The sequence below is a fragment of the Mytilus californianus genome, unplaced genomic scaffold, assembly GCF_021869535.1.
Source record: "Mytilus californianus isolate M0D057914Y unplaced genomic scaffold, xbMytCali1.0.p SCAF_11, whole genome shotgun sequence".
Classification (NCBI taxonomy): Eukaryota; Metazoa; Mollusca; class Bivalvia; order Mytilida; family Mytilidae; genus Mytilus; species Mytilus californianus.
Genome location: NW_026262593.1, coordinates 57,453,815 through 57,477,816, shown reverse-complemented (window position 1 = coordinate 57,477,816; position 24,002 = coordinate 57,453,815). Strand labels below are relative to the sequence as shown.

At 32.3% G+C, this 24,002-nt stretch overlaps 1 protein-coding gene across 1 annotated transcript; it reads left to right on the top strand.

The window, feature by feature from the left end:
- The first annotated feature begins 3,853 nt into the window (after positions 1–3,853).
- LOC127720388 (acetylcholine receptor subunit beta-type unc-29-like) lies at positions 3,854–5,915 on the top strand. The gene has a single exon (XM_052226975.1). The coding sequence runs from the start codon at positions 3,947–3,949 to the stop codon at positions 4,958–4,960; it is 1,014 nt and encodes a 337-aa protein (XP_052082935.1). The 5' UTR covers positions 3,854–3,946; the 3' UTR covers positions 4,961–5,915.
- The last annotated feature ends 18,087 nt before the right edge of the window (positions 5,916–24,002 follow it).

The window sequence follows — 24,002 nt, the reverse complement described above, 5'->3', positions numbered from 1 at the left end:
CTATACTTTTTAAAAAAAGCTTATGATAATTGTACAGACTCCAACGGGAGTGAGACCGGACAAGTTGACAAGGTACATTCTGAGGCAACAGAAGTTTACCAAATTGAATTTTCATATATAAATCCATGAACATAATGCAAAGAAAGTTGGAAATAAAAAATAAGAAACATTTCATGACTTAAAATGACGTTTTAATTGTATTAAAAATTCATTGCGGATTTTTGAAAGAGTTTAAAACTAGAAAAATAAGATCTCGACAGAAGAATGATCATCATCTTTCTTTAAAGAACAAATATGTGTACATGTATGTATGAAAATGATACTTGTAACAAATATTGTATAATCTGAATTTAAATTAGTAGATCGACATGTGTTTACTTTGTCTTATTAACAGAATGTCTTGAATCTTTCAAACGATGAAATAAAAAGATTTTCGATTCATTTTGTTTTTGCTTGGTGACGTTTTTGTTTATAGACTGTACCGAACGAGAAGATAAGATTGTGATGAATAAAGTGTGATGAATTATACTTACCTGTCTGTTTACAAACAGGGTACAACTGTACAAAAAAATAAGACGACACTTAGCACGACCGTATATTCCAATCTAACACATTTGTACGGCAAAATCAAATAAGAATTTAAAGAACATTGCATCTGTACCACATCCCAGAATATGATGAAAGACTAACCGTCATATAGTAAATCCCACATAAAGATGTTCACACGCAAGGCGCTTACATTGTATTGCTGCCGTTTATTTATTTATTTTTTAAATACGTTTTGATACAATGATGTTGCCTAAACTTAGCCGACAGATAATCAGTTATGTTTAATGTTGAAAGTACAAGATGGTCATTAAAACAGATGAGGCAGAACACTGTTTTCATAAACCGAAAATTTGGAACTTGAATACAAAACTTGCAAATTGATTTGTTTTTATTGTAAAGCTAGCAAAATATGGGGCTTGATAGGGGTTAAAAATACACACTATTAAATGAAATATACCATACTAGTAATATAATGGTTTACTTTTAATCTATTGACCTATAATGGTTTACTTTTACAAATTATGACTTGGATGGAGAGTTGTCTCATTGGCCCATCATACCACATCTTAAAAAAAAACCTTCCAAAACGATCTCAAAATACTTCACATATTATATTCCCAATAGCAGATAAACAATCACTATATAAGAAGTATTCGCAGTTTCTGCTAGTTAATTGTCGATTTTTTTTTCAATTATACATACACAACCTTTGCTTTGATTAAGGTACATTTTATTTGTTTTCTATAAGTACCTACTATTAAATATGAATGATCTTGTGAAATAACAATATTTAAACATAACTAAGAAATTTTAACCATTTTTAATTTTTGTTATATTATCAGCGCAGTGGTCCGATTCATTGTAATAAAATTGATACTAATATGTATATCATTAGTTACGTAGTGTGGTAGTGACCTAATACGATATATACATGGGGCCAGTAAATTCGATATGGAGTGATTTGATTTGATTTTTTGGTGTGTTAACGCCATTTTTAAGAACCGCTTTTGGGCTATTTCGTGGTGGCTAGTTTTTATTGGTGGAGGAAGCCGGAGTGCCCGGAGAAAATCATCAACCTTCGATAGGAAAACTGACAATCCTAGTCAATTAAGATTGGAGTCGAGTGCACCCGCACGAGCGGGGTTCGAACTCACAACCTCAGTGTTGACTGGCTTGGGATTACAGTAGTAAGTACTTAGACCGCTTGGCCACCGAGGCCCCTCAATATAAAGTGAGAGCAAAGGTCACTTGCACACTGTGAAACGACTTTATCCTACTGACTATCTTATCATGTTGCAAATAGGCTAGTGACCTATCCAAGAACCTACTTTTATTGGTCTAGACAAAACAAATGCAAACAATAACAACGTTTTAGCTTGTAAAGTATTTTCCGCATTCATTTCAATCGTTCATCACCAATTTTTTGTTTGTAGAAACGTTTCCTTCATTTTACATCGACGCCATATTGTTTTAATAAAGGAACGTAACACTACTGATCGTGTATTAGAATAAGCCACGCGTACTAACTCCATATGAAATATACATGCGGCAGTTTTTAACCAATGATATACTTAGAAATGTATCGAAGGTAAGATAAATATAAATACATAGTCATGTTGACAGGATCAAAGTCGGTACAGACAATATATATGACAGGGAATGGTGGGTGTTCCTCTGGTACCACTCTATATCTCGATAGGGGTTATCTGTTAAACAGATCAAACTATATAAATACGTAGTCACGTCTGATCAAATAAAGTAGACAATAATATAAATGTCCATATGGACTATTGGTGACAAGTTTCCTTTTGACTGATGGGTTTATTTATAAACAGTCGTGTTTGGTGCTTGGACGATAACTCGATATTCATATTTAGTTGGAGATAAATAAATTCTACTAATTTGAGAAAACAGGTTTCTCCAACTAAGTCTCTTTTTCCAATATGGCTTCAGTAAGCCTAGAATATAACAATTGTTGTCACCAATTTTTCCAATGATAATTCTAAGAGGAAACGTTTCCTGTAAATTCACGAGAATGCTTCAACATGCCTTTATATTAAATAAGTAAATGTATTATTCCCGCATCCTCAATTATAACATTATGTACGGTTCTTTTATTTTATTGTTTATGGTTGTCAAATTAAACTACAAAAAGTTTCAATGAGTTATATATGTAGCCAAGCACAAAGTTAGACATAATGCATGACAACATGTTGATTTAAGAATTCTCTAATATGCACCAATGTTGTGTATTCGGTCATATTTTTCTATTGACGGTTTTTAAATATTTAAATCACTCTAAACCGTAAGTCATTTCTATCGCACAGCAACGAATAACCAAAGTTGGCACATTTTTTTTATATATATATTTGTTTTTTCCATGTTCCTTTACTTGTTTGTCCATCCAGCTGACTTGCTTAAAAGGCCATGGATGAGTCTTGTATAAACGAAACGCGAGTTTGTCACATTTTAAGTATAAGCTTCATAACATTAAAACAAAGAGATGTAGTATGATTACCAATAAGACAACTATCCATAGTACCAAAGTTCATATGAAGTGAATGTAAGCAATACAATCGTAGGCAACCATAGGGCCTTCAACAACGATAAAAACCTATACCGTACAGTTTACATTATTTCTGTGTTTAATACTAGATTTACAACAAAGTAGAAACGAATTGTACAACAAAGAATGTTTTTGTCTTTTTACTTTTACTAATTGCATTAATATTGCACACACTTTGTGACTTTTAAAACGTTCTTGTGTTAGTGTTGTATGTGTAGAATCTGTACAACATTAAAAGTTGATGAAGCCGTGTTTTAAATGTTTTGTACTGTTCCTGGCTGATTTGTATGATATCTTCTTTTCTTTATAAGTATCTCTCTAGTCGTTTGACCCCGGTTGACATTTGTAAATATTCGATTGATCGAAAGTGGTATCATGTAATAATATTTGATATAGTTAGCATAATATTTTTTCATTGTAAATTTTAAATCGTCTATATATATATATATATATATATATATAACTATAAATCTCCATTATGAAATAAATAGTTAAAAGATTTCATTGGATTAATATTAAACACTTAATATTTCTTTATCGATACACCATATCTAAATGCATGAAAATCATTGAGGATTGCATTATTTAAGCTGTTATTCAAACTTTTATTCGTATATTTGTGAACATAACTGGAGTTGGTTGTTATATAGAATGGATATCTGTAAAATGACCAGAATGTTTCTATTTATTCTTTTGTTAAGCCATGTTTATGGTCAGACGTCGTCAAATATGAAACAATTATATACTGATATTTTTACAAGTTACCAATCATCAATTCTTCCGAATTCTGATTTTTCAGCACCATTACAAATAACACTGCAACCCTATTTGATGACCATTACTCAATTTCAGGAAGTGGAAGAAACTCTGGACGTGGCTTTAGGACTAATATCGACCTGGGTTGATGATGGATTGTCGTGGACTCCGTCATCATATGGTAATGCGGAATATATTATAGTGCCTCACACAGATGTGTGGACTCCAAAGTTTGTTCTTGTAAATTCCGTTGAAACATATGAACCTTTAGCAGGAGATAATGATATTTTTGCAACGATTTATCATAATGGAACTATGTCAATAGCTTATGGCGATGTTTTGTCATCGAAATGTACAGCCAATATATACAAGTTTCCATTTGATACTCAAACATGTGATCTGCAATTTGCCGTCTGGGGAATTACATCAAATGATATAACTTTAATAGCAAACCCTATTAGCTTAGCGTTCTACAATGAAAATTCAAATTGGGAACTAGATTCCTATAGTTCAAAATCTACGGTTATGAACGGATACTCTATGCTAATACTTACAATGACGATAAAGCGTGTGCCGTTGTACTACGTCATAATGGTAGCTTTGCCAACAAATTTGTTCTTTGTATTGAATCCGCTCGTGTTTCTACTTCCGGTTGAATCTGGTGAACGCTTAGGACTTGCGATGACAATATTATTATCGTATGCTATATTCCTGACAATGGTCCAAACGTCCATACCAGCATCTTCTAATCCAATGAGTGTTTTACTGATTATAATGATAGTGACTATTGTAATAAGCGGTATCACTGCTGCTGTAACTATTTTCATAGCGGCACTTTACCAAAGAGAACCACACGTTGAAATGAACTCTTTTTGGGAGTTCATCGGAACAAGGTTACCATGGAGTAGACGACATACACATGTACAGCCGTTGGTGAACAATGATGGAAAGGGGGATATGATTTCTTCACCGCTAGAGACAAGCATAACCTGGCAAGAAGTTTGTCATGCTCTAGATACACTTATGATGGTCATACTATATGCCAACATTTTCATTATTAATTGTGCATTTATGATAGCTGTATCTTAGTGATATGAAACATACGAATAAATAATGTGATGTGTATTATCAGATCAGTTTCACTGCTAACGTATGTTATCAGTTTAGTTGTGAATATGTTTGTATCTTTATAAACAAAAGTTTTATTTTTATTTTGGTATTTTGGTATTACATGTAATCTAAACAGTTGAATGCTGTGTTTTTTACTGTCAGCGATAGTTCATGATATACATGTAGTATGTTCTGATTAATTATAAAGCGTTTCGTACTAAACGAAAGCACACTACCAAGGAATGTGACATCGTGAAAAGTCAAATTATGTATAATTTATTAATTTATTAAAAACGGTTTGTCTTTAACAAAAAATGCTAAGATTCTTTAAGTTGTTTTATCTTATGTAAAAGAATAATACAAAATGGACAAAATTACAAAGATACAGAGGTGGTAGCAATCTTTACAGTCCAATTCCCCGTTCTAATTTTAATATACTGTGGTAAAATTCTCAATTGTTAAAACGCTCGTCGAAGGTATACACTTTAATTCTTCTATTTGAATTAATCACATGCTTTAAATGAATTAAATCGATATCAATATACAAATGGTAATTCGGACTATCGTTAAATCCTTTATTCATTACTTATGATTTTTATTAATATCAAAGATTTTATTAATATCAAAGAGATATAATGGAAAGAAATATAATACATAACCAAAAAATAGATGACCTTTGTTCTATTTGGCAAATTCATTCGAAATTTTGGGGTCTTCAATTCGTTCTTTATTTGACTTTTTTAACTTTTTTATTCGAGCTTCATTGATTAGTCTTTTGTAAACGACACGCGCGTCCTGCGTACAAAATTTGAAGCCTGGTATCTATGATGAGTTAATCATACCCAAAAGATTTCTACCAATATTATGGTAATGGAAACCTATGCGATGAAAAAAATATACTAAGTTAAACATTAAAACTTATATTACAAATCTATATGTGAATCAAACGTATTTCTTCCATAACCTTCATCAAATACAACCCATCAATATAAAGATTAGAAGATGGTGTATGATTACCAATATGACGAATTTTGACCAGAGACTGACTTACGTAGATATAAGCAAATATTGGGCAACATTCCTCCTTCAACAATTATCAAAATCCATATGGTATATTAAGTTATAACATGATCAGACATGAACAATTCAAACTCAAAAACCAAACGCCCGACTAATGTACAAAGCAAAAAGAAAAACACAGCACTTCACGTCTACTATTTAATTAGAGGCTTAAGAAAATGAAAACAACACGTTATAAAATTGATGCGTCCGAAGCGCTTTTCTGGATTGAATTTCATCAGGAACGCTCAAAGCCGAATATTAGAACGCCAAGGATGTATAAGGACCGAACAACGTTGCAGAGCTATAAACCAAAAAGGACATAAGTAATAGCCAAATCCACCTAAGGCCAACCTTACATTAAGGAGTTGAAACCTTGGTTATAGTATAATTTCAAAACTTATAAACGAGAAATTTTAGATAGTTTGTTTAACATGTAATAAGAGCGTAACCATGTTAAAGACAACCACTTCTTGTGATAAACAATGTTTATCCCAAGAAGTGCTTGTCTTTAACATGGTTACGCTCTTACCTAATGAATTTAGTATGAAGCTTTTTAAGACTATTCAAAGGATCAGAGCTGAAATTTATTAAGTCAATTTTGTTAGAGGAGATACAGTCATAGTTCAAATATCATTTCAAAATGTATTGTTTATCATCGTTTGTGAAATTTCTTGTTATAATAAAAGGTCGGCTTGCAAAGAGTTACCATCTTTAAATGATATAAACTACATGATACATGTACATTTATCAAATACTTAATTACACATACAATACTCACACTTGCTTTTGCTGGAAAAGGGTCATATGTGTGGTTTTCATATGGTTTTCATATCTTGGATGAGTTTACTAAAAGTTTATACTTATCGCCATATTGATTTGAAGCATTCATATGAAATTCATGACTAATATTTAACAGAAGTAATATGCAGAACAATAAATCAACCAACAATGTACGCTGAGGTAATATCTACGGTAAATCAAATAAACCTAATCCGTGAATTTCGTATAATGATACCAGTTTTTGGCATGGTACGGGTTATATTGGTCTCGTAAACATTACGATGGCATGATACCAAACCCAGAACGGGAGGTATCATGGCTGATTTTCATATGATGGAAAAAATCTTTTGATAAGTTTAATTGAGGTCTGGATATGGCATATCAGTAACTGATAGTAGTCCTTTGATAATATATGTCATTTTGCCTATTTTCTTCTGATTAAATTGAGAATGGAATTAGGGAATGTGTCAAAGAGACAACAACCCGATCAAAGAGCAGAAAACAGCCGAAGGCCACCAATGGGTCTTCAACACAGCGAGTTAATTCCGCACCCGAAAATATGTACTAGTTCAGTGATAATGGACGTCATACTAAACTCCGAAACATATTAGTGAACTATAATTAAAAATCATACAAGACTAACAAATACCATAGGCTCCTGACATGGGATAGGCCCAAAATGCGACAGGGTTAAACATGTTTTGTGCGATCTCAACCCTCCCCTATACCTATGGCCAATGTAAAAAAACAAACCCACAGCGATACACACAGTAAATCTCAGTTTAAAAGAAGTCTGAGTCCGATGTCAGAATAGGTCGCAAAAGAAAACTAAGCAAAATGACAATGATACATAAATTACATAAAGGACTGCTAGCAGTTAGTAGGTTAGCTTTTTAGGTGAATGCCGACATGTTTGTGCTTTTAAACGAATATTACCATACAAGGTTGGATGTGAAATACCTGATCATGTAAGATGTCTGCATGTTGATTTGTATTTGCGAATGCTGTCTTTGTACCGATTATAAAATTTAGTAAATGTTTTGACTAGTTTATGATATCGAAAACCCTGGTATAATAATTTTTCAGTAATACATAGATTTCTTTCTTTAAAATCTAATACGTTGTTACATACGCGAGCGAATCGAACACGTTGAGATATATATAAATACCATAAGATGGTGACAAGGGAACGTCACCATTGAAAAATGGATAATTAACAATAGGAAATGAAAAATCATCGCTTTTCTCATAAATTTTGGTTTTAAGCTTCCCGTTAATGATATAGATATCAAGATCCAGGAAAGGGCAGTTATCATTGTTACTGATAGCTTTATTTAAAGTTAGTTCAACAGGATAAATCTGTTTAGTGTACATACAGAAGTCGTCATTATTGAGAGCAAATATATCATCCAAATGTCTAAAATTATTATTTAATTTTTGTATCAGATGTTGTTTCGATGGGTCTTTGCTGATTGTAGTCATAAATTGTAACTCATAACAATACAGAAACAGGTCCGCAATAAGTGGTGCACAGTTAGTTCCCATTGGAATTTCGATAACTTGACTATATACGGAATCTTCAATGCGAACACAAATGTTATCTAGTAAAAATTCAAGTGCAGTTATAGTATAAAAGCAGGTCAAATTGACATAGTTCTTTTGTTTGTTGTAACTAAAAAGTGACCTTAAAGAGTTTGAACATATACTTTCGCATCGACTTTTTCAATACCCACTTAATTAGGTGTGTGAATGTTTTCATAATAACAATATGAGGCAAAGTGGTATATAAGGTAGAAAAATCAAAACTTTGAACAGATTAAAAATCAATATAAGTATGCAATTTATCAAGTACTTTCAATTTTTGACACTCCAGAAGTACCAAGTGTTCTAGTAAGTAAAATAGACAGTTTAGCAGTGGAACTATGGTTTGAAGACGAAAACAAATCTATATTTGTACGGAGTGAGTCGTGGATGTTGTTACGACACTCATTCCAATTAATAATTGACGGTGGACGATATTACGGTCCTTTACTGAGGAATGATTTCAACTCTCGGTCACGAACGATGTTAAGGTCTCCTGTTATAATATGGGAACTGGGGTCATACATGTATTCGGAATTACTGCAATTTCATGACGTCACTGATATTAACATCTTTACAAACTTTGATATAATTAAACACATATTTCCGAGTAGATTTTTTTGTAAACATAACAAATAAGAGGGAGTTGAGTTTTATCAAAATATCCAGGATACTTATTCTAACATCTTAAACCTTTTCACTAAATTTTACTGTGCGTTTGGGTGTGTGCTTGTTTATTCCACATTAGCTAGAGGTATAGGCAGAGATTTCACAAAACTTTTTAAACATTGCTGCATATTTGACTCTATCACAAATCAGTCACCTTTAACCTGTATTAGTCTTGTGTAATATTTAATTGTGGTTCATTTGTATGTTTCGGAGTTTATGTGGCGTCCATTTCCCTGAACTAGAATACATTATTGTCTAAGGAACAGCTGGAGCCCGCCTCTGGGTGTTGGATTTTTTGCTAAGTTGAAAACCCATTGGTGGCATTGGACTGTTTTCTGTTCTTTGTTCGGGTTGTATTCTTTCACACCCGTTTCTATTCTCTATTCTATAAGGATTGTTGATTTTTCAAAAATTATAGTAAGTTTAAATAAAAGATATTATATAAATTTGTAATTCCCTCAAATGTGTCGATTATTAATAATTTCGTTTGGCGCGAATAGCTAGTAATTCATTTGACAATGGGTAAAGTACAATGGTATGTTATGTATTGGACATAGGAAAATGTATATAGTGTATGATGAAATGATTTATGGTTTACGGTTTATGGTTTATGGTGTATGGTGAAACAGTGCACCTGTCCTAAGTCAGGAATCTGATGTTCAGTAGTTGTCGTTTGTTTATGTGGTTCATAAGTGTTTCTCGTTTCTCGTTTTTTATATAGATTAGACTGTTGGTTTTCCCGTTTAAATGGTTTTACACTAGTTATTTTTTGGGGCCCTTTATAGCTTGCTGTTCGGTGTGAGCCAAGGCTCCGTGTTGAAGACCGAACCTTGACCTATAATGGTTTACTTTTATAATTGTGAATTGGATGGAGAGTTGTCTCATGGGCACTCATACCACATCTTCCTATATCTATGGTGAAATGGTGAATGTGAAAAAGTGAATGGTTAATATTGTAAAGGTGTATGAGTAAGTGGTAACTGTATGGACTATACCATAATAACTGTTTTGTTTGATTGAATGTTCCATGGCTTTAAAATATATATAAAAATGAATCATAATATTTCAATTGTGAAAAAAGGAAAATCAAGGACAAAAAAAAAGCCATGAAAAATTATCACAATTATGAACATTAACGAGGCAAGACAGATGTATGTTTTTTGAGAACAAACGATTACATAGTGCCTTTGTCATTTTCATAATCGCTTTTCAGTGTTATTCTCAGGGTAAGTTAAGTTGATCTGGCGACCTTGGATTATATACTAATAACTTAAACTCCAATCACGACATAAATAACTGCAAGTAATTAACCTCTTATGAAAGGTGACAAAAATATTTAATCCGCTGGTCACAAATCAGAATATACCCAGATATTTGACCTCTTAGAATGTCAGTAATTGGGGTAATTCAGTTGGTTATATAAAATAGCATACATGTATATAAGACACATTTATCTATCAGGGTCTAGGGATTTTGATTTCAAAACCTACCTACACGTTCCAATGATTACTATTGACGTCCTACATCATAAGTCCTGATTAGTTTGTAATTTTTACATTCCCATATGACAACCAAGCAATCGCTAGATTTATAGTATTTGTACTAATTCCATCTAATAAACTACGTACATTGTATTCTGTATGAGTTACACCAAGTTCTCATAGAAGAGACTGGTGATATCAAAGGGACAATGACAGATCATGTATTGGAGAGAAATATACATATAAACGATAAAAATAACCGAAAAATGACGAAAAGATTAACATCAGACTTAAATACGTTAAATAGATAACTTGAGACTGAATTTAAATTCATGTGAATTTCAACTTAAACGAGCTTAAACGGGAAACTCATGTGAAATCAGTTAATGTGAGATTCACATGAGTCATTTGTGAACCTCACAAGAATTTCACGTAAAAATCATATGAATTTTTGTTCACTTGATATTCACGTGAATTTTAAAAATAAGCGTATTCAAATAACATTTAAATTTTGATAAAATAATGAAAAATACCAATTTTTCTTTTGGTAAAGTTCATGTGAAAATCAACAGCTCAAACACATCAAATGAATGGAAAACGACTGTCATATTCCGGACTGATACATGCATTTCCTTGTGTAGATAATGATAGATTAAACCTAATTTAATAGCTAGTTAGCATAACTGTCTACGTAGTATTTTGGACTTGGGTTTGCAGTTTTATTTCTAAGTTATTTATTAATTGATTGACATAGACTGTTTTGATAACATATTTTAATAAATCATGTCAATATCAAATCACTGACTACTGATCTGATGATACCAAGGACTACTTATTGCCTAACAATACATCAGCTTTCATTTTTCATTTGCTCGACATAAGTCTTTTTATGTTGTTCAACTTAATATTCTCCTTTCCGTTATCCTGACAACCAGACATGTTCCAGTATGGTATCTACGACAAAAGTTTACTTTTCTATTGAATGACATATAAACTAATTTATTAACCAAAATACTGTAGCTTAAGTGAAAGCAAATTCGGGATAAAAAATTATTACAGCTTTATATGCTCGACCTGATTGTATTAGCGCTTTCTATGCCATAATTTTTTAAAACATAATCTGACCAGTAATATAGGGGACGTGAAACTAGATCATTTGAACCAGGTTACACTACAATTTCATTTATCAGATACTAGTTTTTTGTAATTAAAGAAGGTTAACGCTCTGGGAAACTGATTCAGGTGTAAAAAGGTTATAGATTTTCAGATTACATCACTTAGTCGTTTGACGTTTTATATAACTTATAATTCGATTAACAAATTAAAAAAAAATATTGATTTGATTTGCTATGACTTAAAATTAATATTTATACAACAAAAGATAACTTTTAAGGTGGCTCGGGTGTCTTCCTCCATCTTGGATTTTGAAATAGCAGATAACAATTGGTCTAGATCTTTATGGAAATGTGCAAATTTTGAAACTAGTTTGTAATTTATGTGCTAGACTTGTATTGCTAATATAGAAAATTATGTGTTTATCATACAGCTGTATTTAAAAAAAAAAAATTGTTTGATTATTTCTTTCCAACTTTGCCAAATAAGGGAAAATAACTAGATATAAGGGGAGATAACTCAGATAAAATAATTTTATAATAGAGAGTGTTGTGAATTTACCTATATTAATATAAAGCAAGAAAACAAGGTTGGTGACCCCATTTTTGTTCTTTTTCTTATTTGAAAGAATATTATGATGGCTATCTTTTCCATTTTATCATACAATTCTATGGTGTAGTTTTCTTTTTATCATACAAAACTGGACTTTCCATGCATAATCTAAACAAAATCTGACAATTTTGCGCAACCTGTAGAGTAAAAAAAAAGTTCGGTGACCCATACTTTTTATTATATTTTCAAAAAATTATGATAAAAACTTCATTTTGACAAATTATTAAAAAAATTCTTTGGATTTTAATTAAGACCACCAGTCACCTTAAAGACATTTAAAAAGAAAATAGAGTTGCTATACAAATAAGAAATTGTGTGGTATGACTACCAATCAGACAACATTCCATCATAGACGAAATGACGTGGCTGTTAAAAATTATAGGTCACCATACGGCCTTCCACAATGAGCAACGCCAATGCCCATAAATGTTTATTTTTGTTTACCGTTATTCATCGTACGTAACTGCATCTAGATTTCATTAATTTGTAAACTAAACAAACATAAATGTCTACAGATAAACATACAATGAAACGAGTGCTGACATTATAAAGTGTTTGCAATTTTAGGAAAGCGTGTAAAACAAAACATGATCATTATGTTTTGTTTGCATCTGCAATTGTTGACCTTTTCCAGTCATTACCTAAATTGACAATGTATTGCTGAATTACTATCTTTATATAATTATTTTAGATAACGTATATAAAAAAAACGAAAACAAATTCACACAAAGTTCCACAAAAGTGGACAAATAGAGCAGTATAACCCCCATTCCCTACAAAAAAGCAGAGTTGAAAGGTTTCAAACAAACACAAGTTAATAAATGTTATTAAATATGAATTGTTTTTTGTCCATTCCATTTACTTCGTATATTCTAGTTCAATTGGTACATTATATAGTTGTTTTTCCGTTATAGTCTTTGTCGATCGTTTAACTTCTAATTCACATCGATTTTCTTTATTCCAATATATAACATAGTTTCACTTCCCTTTTACAGTAAAACAAACACAATTAAGAAAGTCATTGTAATTAAACACATCCAACACACTTCCAGAATTGCTAATCTGCTGGGGAATAAATAAAAAAAAATCTGTGAAATTACTGATCAGTACATCTTAAGTGTTTTCGGCACTTCGTTGATTTTTTTTTAAATGCAGACTTCGGAAGCATACTGTTCCATTTAAATAGAAAATAGATATACAGTGTTGTTACGAAAGACGATTCAATAAACGAATTACCTCGCATGCATTGGTATTGCTGTATATTGTTCGTTCGAATCAGAGATATGTTTTCTACTTGGCGATTAGCTTTCCAACAATTAGCATCACCAAACATTAGATAACAGTTTGATGATTACTTTTCATGTACCCCAGTTTTTATTTGATTTATTACCTATTTTCATGTTTTGTTTATTTGCATTTTATTTGGCATTTTTCATAATCATTATGCATGACATTGCTTACTTGTATTATGTAAAATAATTATTAAAGGTTTCTCTACTCATAGATGGTGCTAATATCTCAACTTTTCCATTACGTTATTAATCAGATTTTCTAGAACTCATTTTTTATTGTTTAACATTAAAATATATATGCCAATCGCAAATTAATCCCAAAAGTTATATAATTTTAATCATACATAAAGTAGATGTGATTAAGCAAACAAGTAGAGGTAATTTTTCAGGACATTATACGTATATATAAATTACAAAGCCAATTATTACCTACTGGTTTTGCAGAGAATTACTGACACTACTGGTAATAAGTTTGATTTGTTGCTTGTCGCTTTAATAAACATGGACGATCCTATAGCAATCAAACGTATTTCTTCATTGATTTTATCATTTATATTATTTTACGTTGTTAATGGTCAGACATCTACTGATATTAACAAGTTATATACCGATATATTCACAAGTTATCAAAAGTCAGTTGTTCCAAATTCTGATTTTTCTTCAGCTTTGAATGTAACATTGAAAATGTATTTAATGACAATTTCTCGATTTAATGAAGTGGAAGAAACCTTGGACACTGCGACTGGAATGATAGCTACTTGGACCGATTCTGGATTTACTTGGGATCCTTCTTCCTACGGTAATGCAGAATATATCATAGTGCCACATACCGATGTTTGGACACCGAAGTTTGTACTAACAAATTCTGTTGAAACATACGAACCAATAGGAGGGGGTAATGATCTTTTTGTAACGATAAATTACAACGGCTCTGTTTCTATTGCTTATGGCGATGTCATGTCATCAAAATGTACAGCGAATGTATACAAGTTTCCTTTTGATTCTCAAACTTGTGATCTGAATTTTGTTGTATGGGGGATTTTAGCAAATGACATAAATTTGATAGCAGATTCTAACCCGGTTGACCTATCCTTCTATGCACCAAACGCTGACTGGTCACTAGAATCTTATAAAGGTGGAACTTTACTTTGGAATGGATATTCTAATTTTAAAATGACTTTTACAATAAAACGTGCACCTTTATATTACAACATAGTAGTTGCTTGTCCTACCATTTTGTTTAGTTTACTGAATCCACTGGTGTTTTTTCTTCCGATAGATTCTGGAGACAGAATAGGATTATCAACGACTATTTTACTATCATATGCAATATTTCTGACCATGGTCCAAATGGCTGTCCCAGCATCCTCTAATCCAATGAGTCTTTTATTAGTCATGATGATAGTGACTATAACATTCAGTGGAATCAGCGTTGCTGTAACAATTTATATATCGTCACTTTATCATAGAGATCAACAATCAAAGATGAACAATGTTTTCAAATTCATTGGATCAAAGACACCATGGAGACAAAGATTATCAGCTATTCGACCAGGGTCCAATGATATAGAAACAGTACATGTGAAATCCGTGACAGAGATAAACATTACCTGGAAAGATGTTTGCGATGGACTAGATAAATACATGATGTTCATATCATACTTGATCGTTTTCATTGTTAACGTGGCATATTTCATTGTTTCTTCTGTGTGACTATAGAGTCAACAAATAATGATTTAATTTATTTTTAAATATGACTGGTTCGTACAAACAAATAATCGAAGACACATGTTACTTAATATACCAATTATCATTAAGAATAATATATAAAACGTTTTAAAATTATACGGATTGTTAGTTTTTGGCATTTTACAAGGTCATGCTTTCTTGCAGACGGTTTTTGACATCTTGTCTCTTAATCCGTTGGAAGTGTCCCGGTTGATATTTGAATCTATTAAATTTTATTATAGATATATTTATTAGTTAAACTTTGATTTCACACTGGCATTCTGTAATTTCGATTCTGTAAGATCGAAACTGTGTTCAGTTGTCGAAGTTATTATGTTTGTGATCACCGATCTGACGAGACCGGTGAGTTTGTTGTTATGTTGTATTGTTGCAGATGTAGATCACTCCAATACATGTTACCCTGACATATTCTATTTATACTCATCGCAAGTCAAGTTAAAGACCTTTTATCCATGCAAGTGGTTGTCGTTGGATACTTTCTGTTATAATTAATTTTCGTTCATCTTTTGAGCATAGAAAAAAAAAGTTAGATTTCTTCTCTAAAATGTTTCTCCTTTTAAATGCAGGGGCCTTTTATAGCTTACTTTGCGGTAAGAATTATGCTTGAATCTACATTTATTTATAACACCATTCTTTTTACTCCTTAGTAAACGGATGTCAGTATCAATCATACCACATTTACATATTTTAATTATAATATAAGATACATTTCCAAATTATTAAATATCAAGAAGCGATATATCGATATAACTGCTAGTTGATTTTTCTTATTGAGGTTTTGGGTGTAATTTTTTTGGGCTATGGTGTTTTTTCCTGATATTTGACCTGATTTCCGATTGTATTCTTCAGTATCTCCTGCCTCTTTGTATTTTAACCTACAAGAAATTGTTGAAATCTTATCAACACAGGTGCACTTACTGAGTTGCCTTTATACAACGAATACAGTCAGTCATTTCAGTTCAACAACAACATATAACTATGGTTATCAACACCACTATCTAATATAGGTACCCGTAAGTAGTTTTATTTAGGAGTTTTGTGAAAATGATAATTAGATCAATACAGAAAATATTTGTTGAAGTGACAACTGCAATAATATAACAGTATAAGATTATATTTAAATCACGAGTCAAAAAGGTACAAAACAAAACTATAACAAACAAAAAAAACCAACAAAAAAACAAAACAACTTAGTCAACAGTTAGCTCATCGGCACAAAACCATGTCACTGAGCATTAGGAACCACGGTACACTCTATGATGAACATATGTTAGGACAAAAGAAACCATAAAATAAAATACGGAATCAATCAGGTTTAGACATTATTTCATTTGCTATATCATAAAGCAGGCGGTCTGTGCGAAAATTTAAATTTGAAAATTAATTGATAGATTACTGTGAAGTCACGAAAAATATATCTGATATTAACATGACAAAGAAATATAAGTTGAAAATAAACAATACACCTGCAGTATATTGTGAACTTTATACGTTCATAACCTTTAACTTACAATTTTTAAGGTTTGGGTTATTTGTTGCTTGTGGAGAGTTGTCTCATTGGCAATCATACCACATCTTCTATTTTATATTTACTGTAGGGTTTGCTACTCGTGCTGTGTGGATGCTGTCGATTGTGTCCCCGTGCATGTAGTGTATGCCCTAATATTTTTACAGTTAGGGTTTTTTGTTAATGAGAGAGCTGTCTACATATTTAATTATCTCTTGTGGAGAGTTGTCTCATTGGCAATCTTACCACATCTTATTTTTATATTTACTGCTGGGTTTGCCACTCGTGCTGTGTGGATGCAGTAGAATGTGTCCCCATGCTTGTAGTTTATGCCCTTCTTTTTCAGTAAGATGTTTTTGCTTGTGAGAGAGCTCTCTGCATATTCAATTATCTCTTGTGGAGAGTTGTCTCATTGGCAATCATATCACATCTTCTATTTTATATTTACTGCAGGGTTTGCTAATCGTGCTGTGTTGATGCAGTAGAATGTATCCCTGTGCTTGTAATGTATGTCCTTTAATTTTTAAAGTTATGTTTTTTTTTGCGTTAGAGAGAGCTGTCTACATGTTCAATTTTCTCCTGTGGTGAGTTGTCTCATTGGCAATCATACCAAATCTTCTTTTTTATATCTACTGCAGGGTTTGCTACTCTTGCTGTGTTGATGCAGTAGAATGTGTTTCCGAGCATGTATTGCATGCCCTTATATTTTTACAGTTAGGTTTTTTTTTACTTGTGAGAGAGCTGTCTACATACTAGTATTCAATTATCTCTTCTGGAGAGTTCCTTCATTGGCAATCATACCAAATCTTCTTTTTCATATTTACTGCAAGGTTTGTTACTCATGCCGTTTGGATGCAGTAGAATGTATCCCCGTGCTTGTAGTGTATGCGCCTGTATTTTTACAGTTAGGGTTTTTTGCTTGTGAGAGAGCTGTCTTATATATTAAATTATCTTATGTGGAGAGTTTTCACATTGGCAATCTTACCACATCTTCTTTTTTATAAAAATAATGGACCTGTGAATTAAGTGTTAATTAAGCATATTAAGCGATATGAACCCCTCCAGCTCCCCCCCCCCCTCTAACAAAAACCCAACAAAACAAATACACAGAGTTCAAAGGTGAAACACAAACATGACAAACACAAGTTTCAAAATGTAATTTGAAATGAGTGTTTTTCTTTCGATTTACTGTTAAAATTTCAGTCCAATTGACACATCATAAAATTTTATGAGTGCGTTTTAGTTTATGTCGATCTTTTGACTTTTAATTAACATCTTTTAATTATACATTTTAGTACGATGCTAATACATAACAAAATTTCACCCCCTTTTTAGATTAAATAAACTAGTAATCGTAATCAGGGGACGAAGTCCCCTATTACAGTAGAAAAATAAAAAAAAAAATAAATAAATCTATAATTTCCAATGTACTAATGAACTCAAAATCGTTAACTTTTTTTTTCTAACTTTTTTTATTTTCCCGCATCTGCGAAGAAATCTTTTCCGGTATCGTTTATCTCTCAGGATTTGAGTAAAATGTTATGGAGACGTACCTTATAACAAAAAGCAAATCAATAAAACTACTAAAGTAAATTTAAAAAAATCACTATACCAATAAAATCGTAATCGTAAACGTTTCTCTAACTTTTCCCAATAGTTGCATTTGCCCCTGGCGGACGAAGCCATGTAACATGAATGTAAGTCATACGATTTCCCGCAAATTCATACATATGATTACCTTGAAAAAGAATATGAACGACAACACAATAACAATAAAATTTGTATCCTTTTGATGGAAAAAAAACTTCCCTGATGATAGCGTTTCAAGGCTTTGTTTACATTATGACGTCACAACTTAATTTCTTAACAATAGGACCAACATCGGAAACGTTGCAGTATTTCCGATTTTTTTTCAACAGATTCTGTTCAGTTGAGTTCTCTTGGGAAACTCACCGCATATCAATGAGACAGACTTTTATATCTGTACAAAGATCCGTAATAAGTCGACTTTGAATGTTCTGTTATCCGCTGACATATGGGCTTTTTTTTTTAAACTAGTGAAAAGTAAAATCACAAAAATACTGAACTCCGACGAAAATTCAAAACGGAAAGTCCCTAATCAAATTGCAAAATCAAAAGCTCAAACACATCAAACGAATGGATAACAACTGACATATTCCTGACTTGGTACAGGGATTTTCTTATTTACAAAATGGTGGAGTGAACCTGGTTTTATAGCTAGCACTAACTTTCTTGTGTATATAAATCTTGAGGACTTAAAACCGTTCTTTTTATTTCATTTAATATGTTTTTAAAACTTGGATACAAAGTCTACTAATAGATGAGGGTCTGGATTGGATTTTAAAGGATCGAGAATAACGCACAAAATGTGCAGAATAGATGGGGAACATAAATTGGAATAAAGAAAAATGTGGCAAAAAAAGAAAAAAATAGAGAATACTGAATGGGGCACTCAAAGATACAAAGAAAATGGGGCATTCAAATACAAAGAAAATGGGGCACTCAAATATAAAGAATTGAGAATATAAAAGGGGCACTCAAATATAAAGAATTGAGAATATAAATGTGGCACTCAAATATAAAGAATTGAGAATATAAATGGGGCACTCAAATATAAAGGATAGATAAAAAAGTTAAAGCCGGAATAAGAAGGAGAAACAAATTATACAACCGAATGAAGAAAACGAAACAATCATCTGATCTAAGGAAGTACAAAGAGAGCAAAAAAATGGTACAAAAGACACAGCTTAACTCCTACTGGAACAATATAAATGCCATCATAGAAGTTGGAGATGAACACCAGGACCAATCCAGCAAACAGAAACGCTTTTGGAGTTACATCAAATCATCAAAAAAGGACAACACAGGGATCGCCCCTCTAAAAGACAACGGACGATTATTTAATACCGCAATAGACAAAGCTAATATATTGAACAGACAGTACCAATCAGTCTTTACTAATGAAAATAACAGCAACATACCAAAGCCAAAAGGTTAACAGTATCCACCAATGCCAGAGATTAAAGTCACAACAGAAGGCGTTAGAAAGCTATTAAACAAATACAACCCGAGTAAAGCATGCGGCCCTGATAAAATACCAGTCAGAATTTTAAGGGAATGTGCTGACGATCTAGCAACCCTTTTATGCATTGTATTTAATGCCTGTCTTCGATCTGGTACAGTGCCAGAAGACTGGAAACAAGCAAACGTAACTGCAATATTTAAGAAAGGAAGCAGATATGATGCTAGCAACTAAAGACCTGTTTCACTCATCTGTCTATGCTGTAAATTCCTGGAACATATCATTGTCAGTAACACATTGAAACATCTAGACAATCACAAAATACATACCAACTGCCAGCATGGTTTCATCACCTCTAGACAGAGGAGAGCAGATTGATATGGTTATCCTTGACTTTTCTAAGGCCTTTGATCGAGTCCCACACAAACGACTGCTTAACAAACTACAGCATTATGGAGTTAAAGGACAAACACACAAGTGAATTCAATCGTTTCTAAAATATTTAAACGCAGAAAATTAACAAACAAATACATTCTATTGTTTAAATCATACCTCTTAATAAAAAGTTCAAAAAAATGAACACACACGCACAGAACAACTTTTCTTTATCATATATTTCAATAATTTTATTAGTTACAAACCGTACTGCCAAAAGAAAAGAAGTGACTCTTAAATGAAGCCGAATTTTTACTAATAACTACTGACATATATTTTTTCTGATCTTTTCTTATTTAAAATTATAAAATCATTCTACATGGAATGTGCATTTACATCTACATATCTTCATAATGTACCTACAGGTATTGAGCAAATTCGACACAACTTTTGTTTTCTACAATAACACATAAGGCTTAGCATCACAAAAGAGTAAAAAAAATGATGTAATGAGAAGTCAAAAAGAATTCAACTTCACATCATCAGTTCTAATAGGAAGAAATGAGAAATTTGTGTTGCACCGCAATGCAGTGAATATGGTGAAGAAACAATGAAAAATTATCATAAATTTAAACGAATGGCTTTATGTTATCACCTGCTACATTCACTGCAGCCACTTGCAAACCCATGTCTCAATTGCAATGCATCCGAAGGAGATATGATGTATATTGAATTATACAACCTTCGATCAGTGCTTAAAGTCTGAACCAAAAAAATAAGACACTTTCTTGACCACTGTTAAAGTGTTTCTTCTCTATGTAGAAGCAGAAACTGTAACAATTATGCCCATTTCTATACTTTTGTAGTTAGACGTTTTTTAGATGTTAAAAAAAAAGGAGATGTGGTGTAATTGCCAATGAGACAACTATCTATCAAAGTTCAAATGAAGTTGATGAAAACTATTATAGGCAACCGTTACGTACGGCCTTTAAAAAAGAGAAAAACCCATAAAGTATAGTTGGCTATACAAGGCCTCCACAAGTTTGTTTGATTGTTGGGTTTTTTTTTGGCAGTCATTAGTTAATTTTACTTTTTTCTGTACGTTTTCAGAAGATAACTTTTATCAGCTATTCGTGAAATTGAATAGTTGCCTGACAAGTACTTTGCAGAAATCAACACAGTGGAATTGAACACTTCATGACATTTTCTGGAGGTTAACAGATTTAATTAGTACAGAACTTCACTTTCTCTTCCCCATACCTGGTATCAAACCTCTAGTAAATGTACCTTCATGTCAAGTGTTTTAAAGAAAGCTATACTTTAATTTTACTTTGTGCTATATATCGATAAGTTAAGTAAGCCCTTTTCAACAGACTTTTAAAGTTTTTTTTCATACCACGTTGTGCATGTTCCTGTCCCAAATCAGGTGTCTGTTATTTAGTGGTTGTTGTATATCATATTTGTTTTTCTTCATTTGATTTGTACATAAATCAGACCGTTACTTTTTCTCGTTGGAATTGTTCGTATTTGTATATTCTATTCATTGAAGACCAAAAATATTTACTGCCGAAGCAGAGTGTGTCACATGCAGACTATAAAAACCACAGAACTGTTCCAAATTTTAACTAGTTGCAGCCCTCAAGCTACAATAGTGTTATTGTCTATTGTATTGGTGTGTCTGACATGTCTGGCATCCAGGTTTAATAGTACTGCATATCAACTTCCACGTTTTCCATATAACTTTATTTTACAGACTTTCAAATAATTTGAAAGGTATTAACAAATGTATGATGACAAATACTTCTGCACAAATAAACATGATAAAAGGCATATATTTTGATTTAAACATTAATAGAATTTCAATTTCACCAATAATATCATCAGATTATCTATCAATTTACGTATGCAGTACATGTATAACAATTATCAATAATGTGAAAATTGTTAAAATAGACGTATTACAAAGTTTTTTTTGTTTTATTGCCATGTTCTATAAGTTAACTCAGTTATGGTTATAGAGTGATCAGCGTATCCAAGGACAAGCTTCACCTACATGACGTGATGCTGTATCTATAAATGAAACAACCTAAATCCTTGCTGAGACGTAAAATACTTCTAATAACATGTATTCTATGTTTCTATTTTTATGAACAAATCGTGTTTTTAATTTAATTCAGTTACTTTCTCACTCGTCAAAACTCGGGGGGCCACTTCCTATATACAAGGTGATAGGACGTGCAGCTGGAATATATCACCTTTTCTAGCTTGAAAATATGTAAATAGGTTGGGAAAACTATCAAAAACATATGAAAAGGTCAAAAAAGTTCCCATAATTTCTTCATCTCTCATCATTCTTTGTGTTCCCGGCTGTGTTTTTATCAATCAAGTTTTCTCTTTTGACACTTTGGTATTCCACTAATACATTACACACCACATGAAACCCAACAATATTGAAAAAGGTTACATTTTTACCTACGCAATATATGAAAAGGTAAAAATTAGCAGAACCCGAGCAGGCACCCCTATCAATTAAGTATTGTGTTCCCGGCTGTGTTTTTATCAATCAAGTTTTCTCTTTTGACACTTTGGTATTCCACTAATACATTACACACCACATGAAACCCAACAATATTGAAAAAGGTTACATTTTTACCTACGCAATATATGAAAAGGTAAAAAGTAGCAGAACCCGAGCAGGCACCCCTATCAATTAAGTATTGCAGTAGCCCCCCCCCCCCCCCCCCCCACCCCATCCCCCTTGAAAGGCTTTTTTATTTGTTTTTGCTTTGACGCCTTCCTACGACAGACGAAATGCGTCAAAGCAAAAAAAAGAATAGCCTTTCTAGACGTCATTATTATTTGGTCTAATTTTTCACCTAAATTATGCTGGGAATTGCAAGAAATGTTTATATATATAAATCTGCTGTTGACGGGATATAGTAAAGTATTCTTCTGAAGGTTTTCTGACTTCGTCCCCTTTCACAGGTAACATCTGCCTCATATCAAAGAACAACCACCGCACCACCAGTAACGTGCATCTGATGGGATTTATTAATAAACGCAAAACCATTAATGTTTTACTGATCTTTGGAGGTGCAGTTAATCTAAGCGTTCTCTGCATATTATTCGTTGATTCTGCACCACAATTGATGACGAAAAAAATGATGTTACATTTAAAAAGAAAATAAAGACACAGTATCAAGATATTTCGTAAAGAAAGATGTTCTGGTAAAAACAACCCTAGCATACACATAATTATATAACTGTTTCTCTAATTATTACCTGATTTCTCCGTTTCTTGACCTGTTGATTATTTTTATTGAATCAATATGTGGTACGTTTGATTCAAATTTTATATTGGTTTTAATTCGATTATGACGTCAAATGTTCTTGTTTTCCTCTGAAATTCCTGTGACGCCATGAAAAAGGCCACCATGCCTGATGACGTCACATAGAAAGAACCCTCCTTTTTTGCAGATCATTTTAAAAGAAAGATAACGATTGTCTGCATATCGTCCACAAAATCATTGGAGAAACAGATTCCACCACCAATTATCGTGCAATACGGCTGTTTTACACTCTCGATAGTTAAACTTAGAATATTTTAAACGTTTGGAAGCCTTGCGTTTTAAATTTTAAAATGTAACTGTATCGAGTGGATAAATACCGCATCACAGTCGATGCAGCGGTAAACTCTATGCATATTGTTCATTTGATTCAGTGAAATATTTTATAATTTTGGCGATTGACCTTACAA

Coding starts and splice junctions, on each gene's coding strand:
- LOC127720388 (XM_052226975.1), top strand. CDS start 3,947: ATGACCATTACTCAATTTCAGGAAGTGGAAGAAACTCTGGACGTGGCT.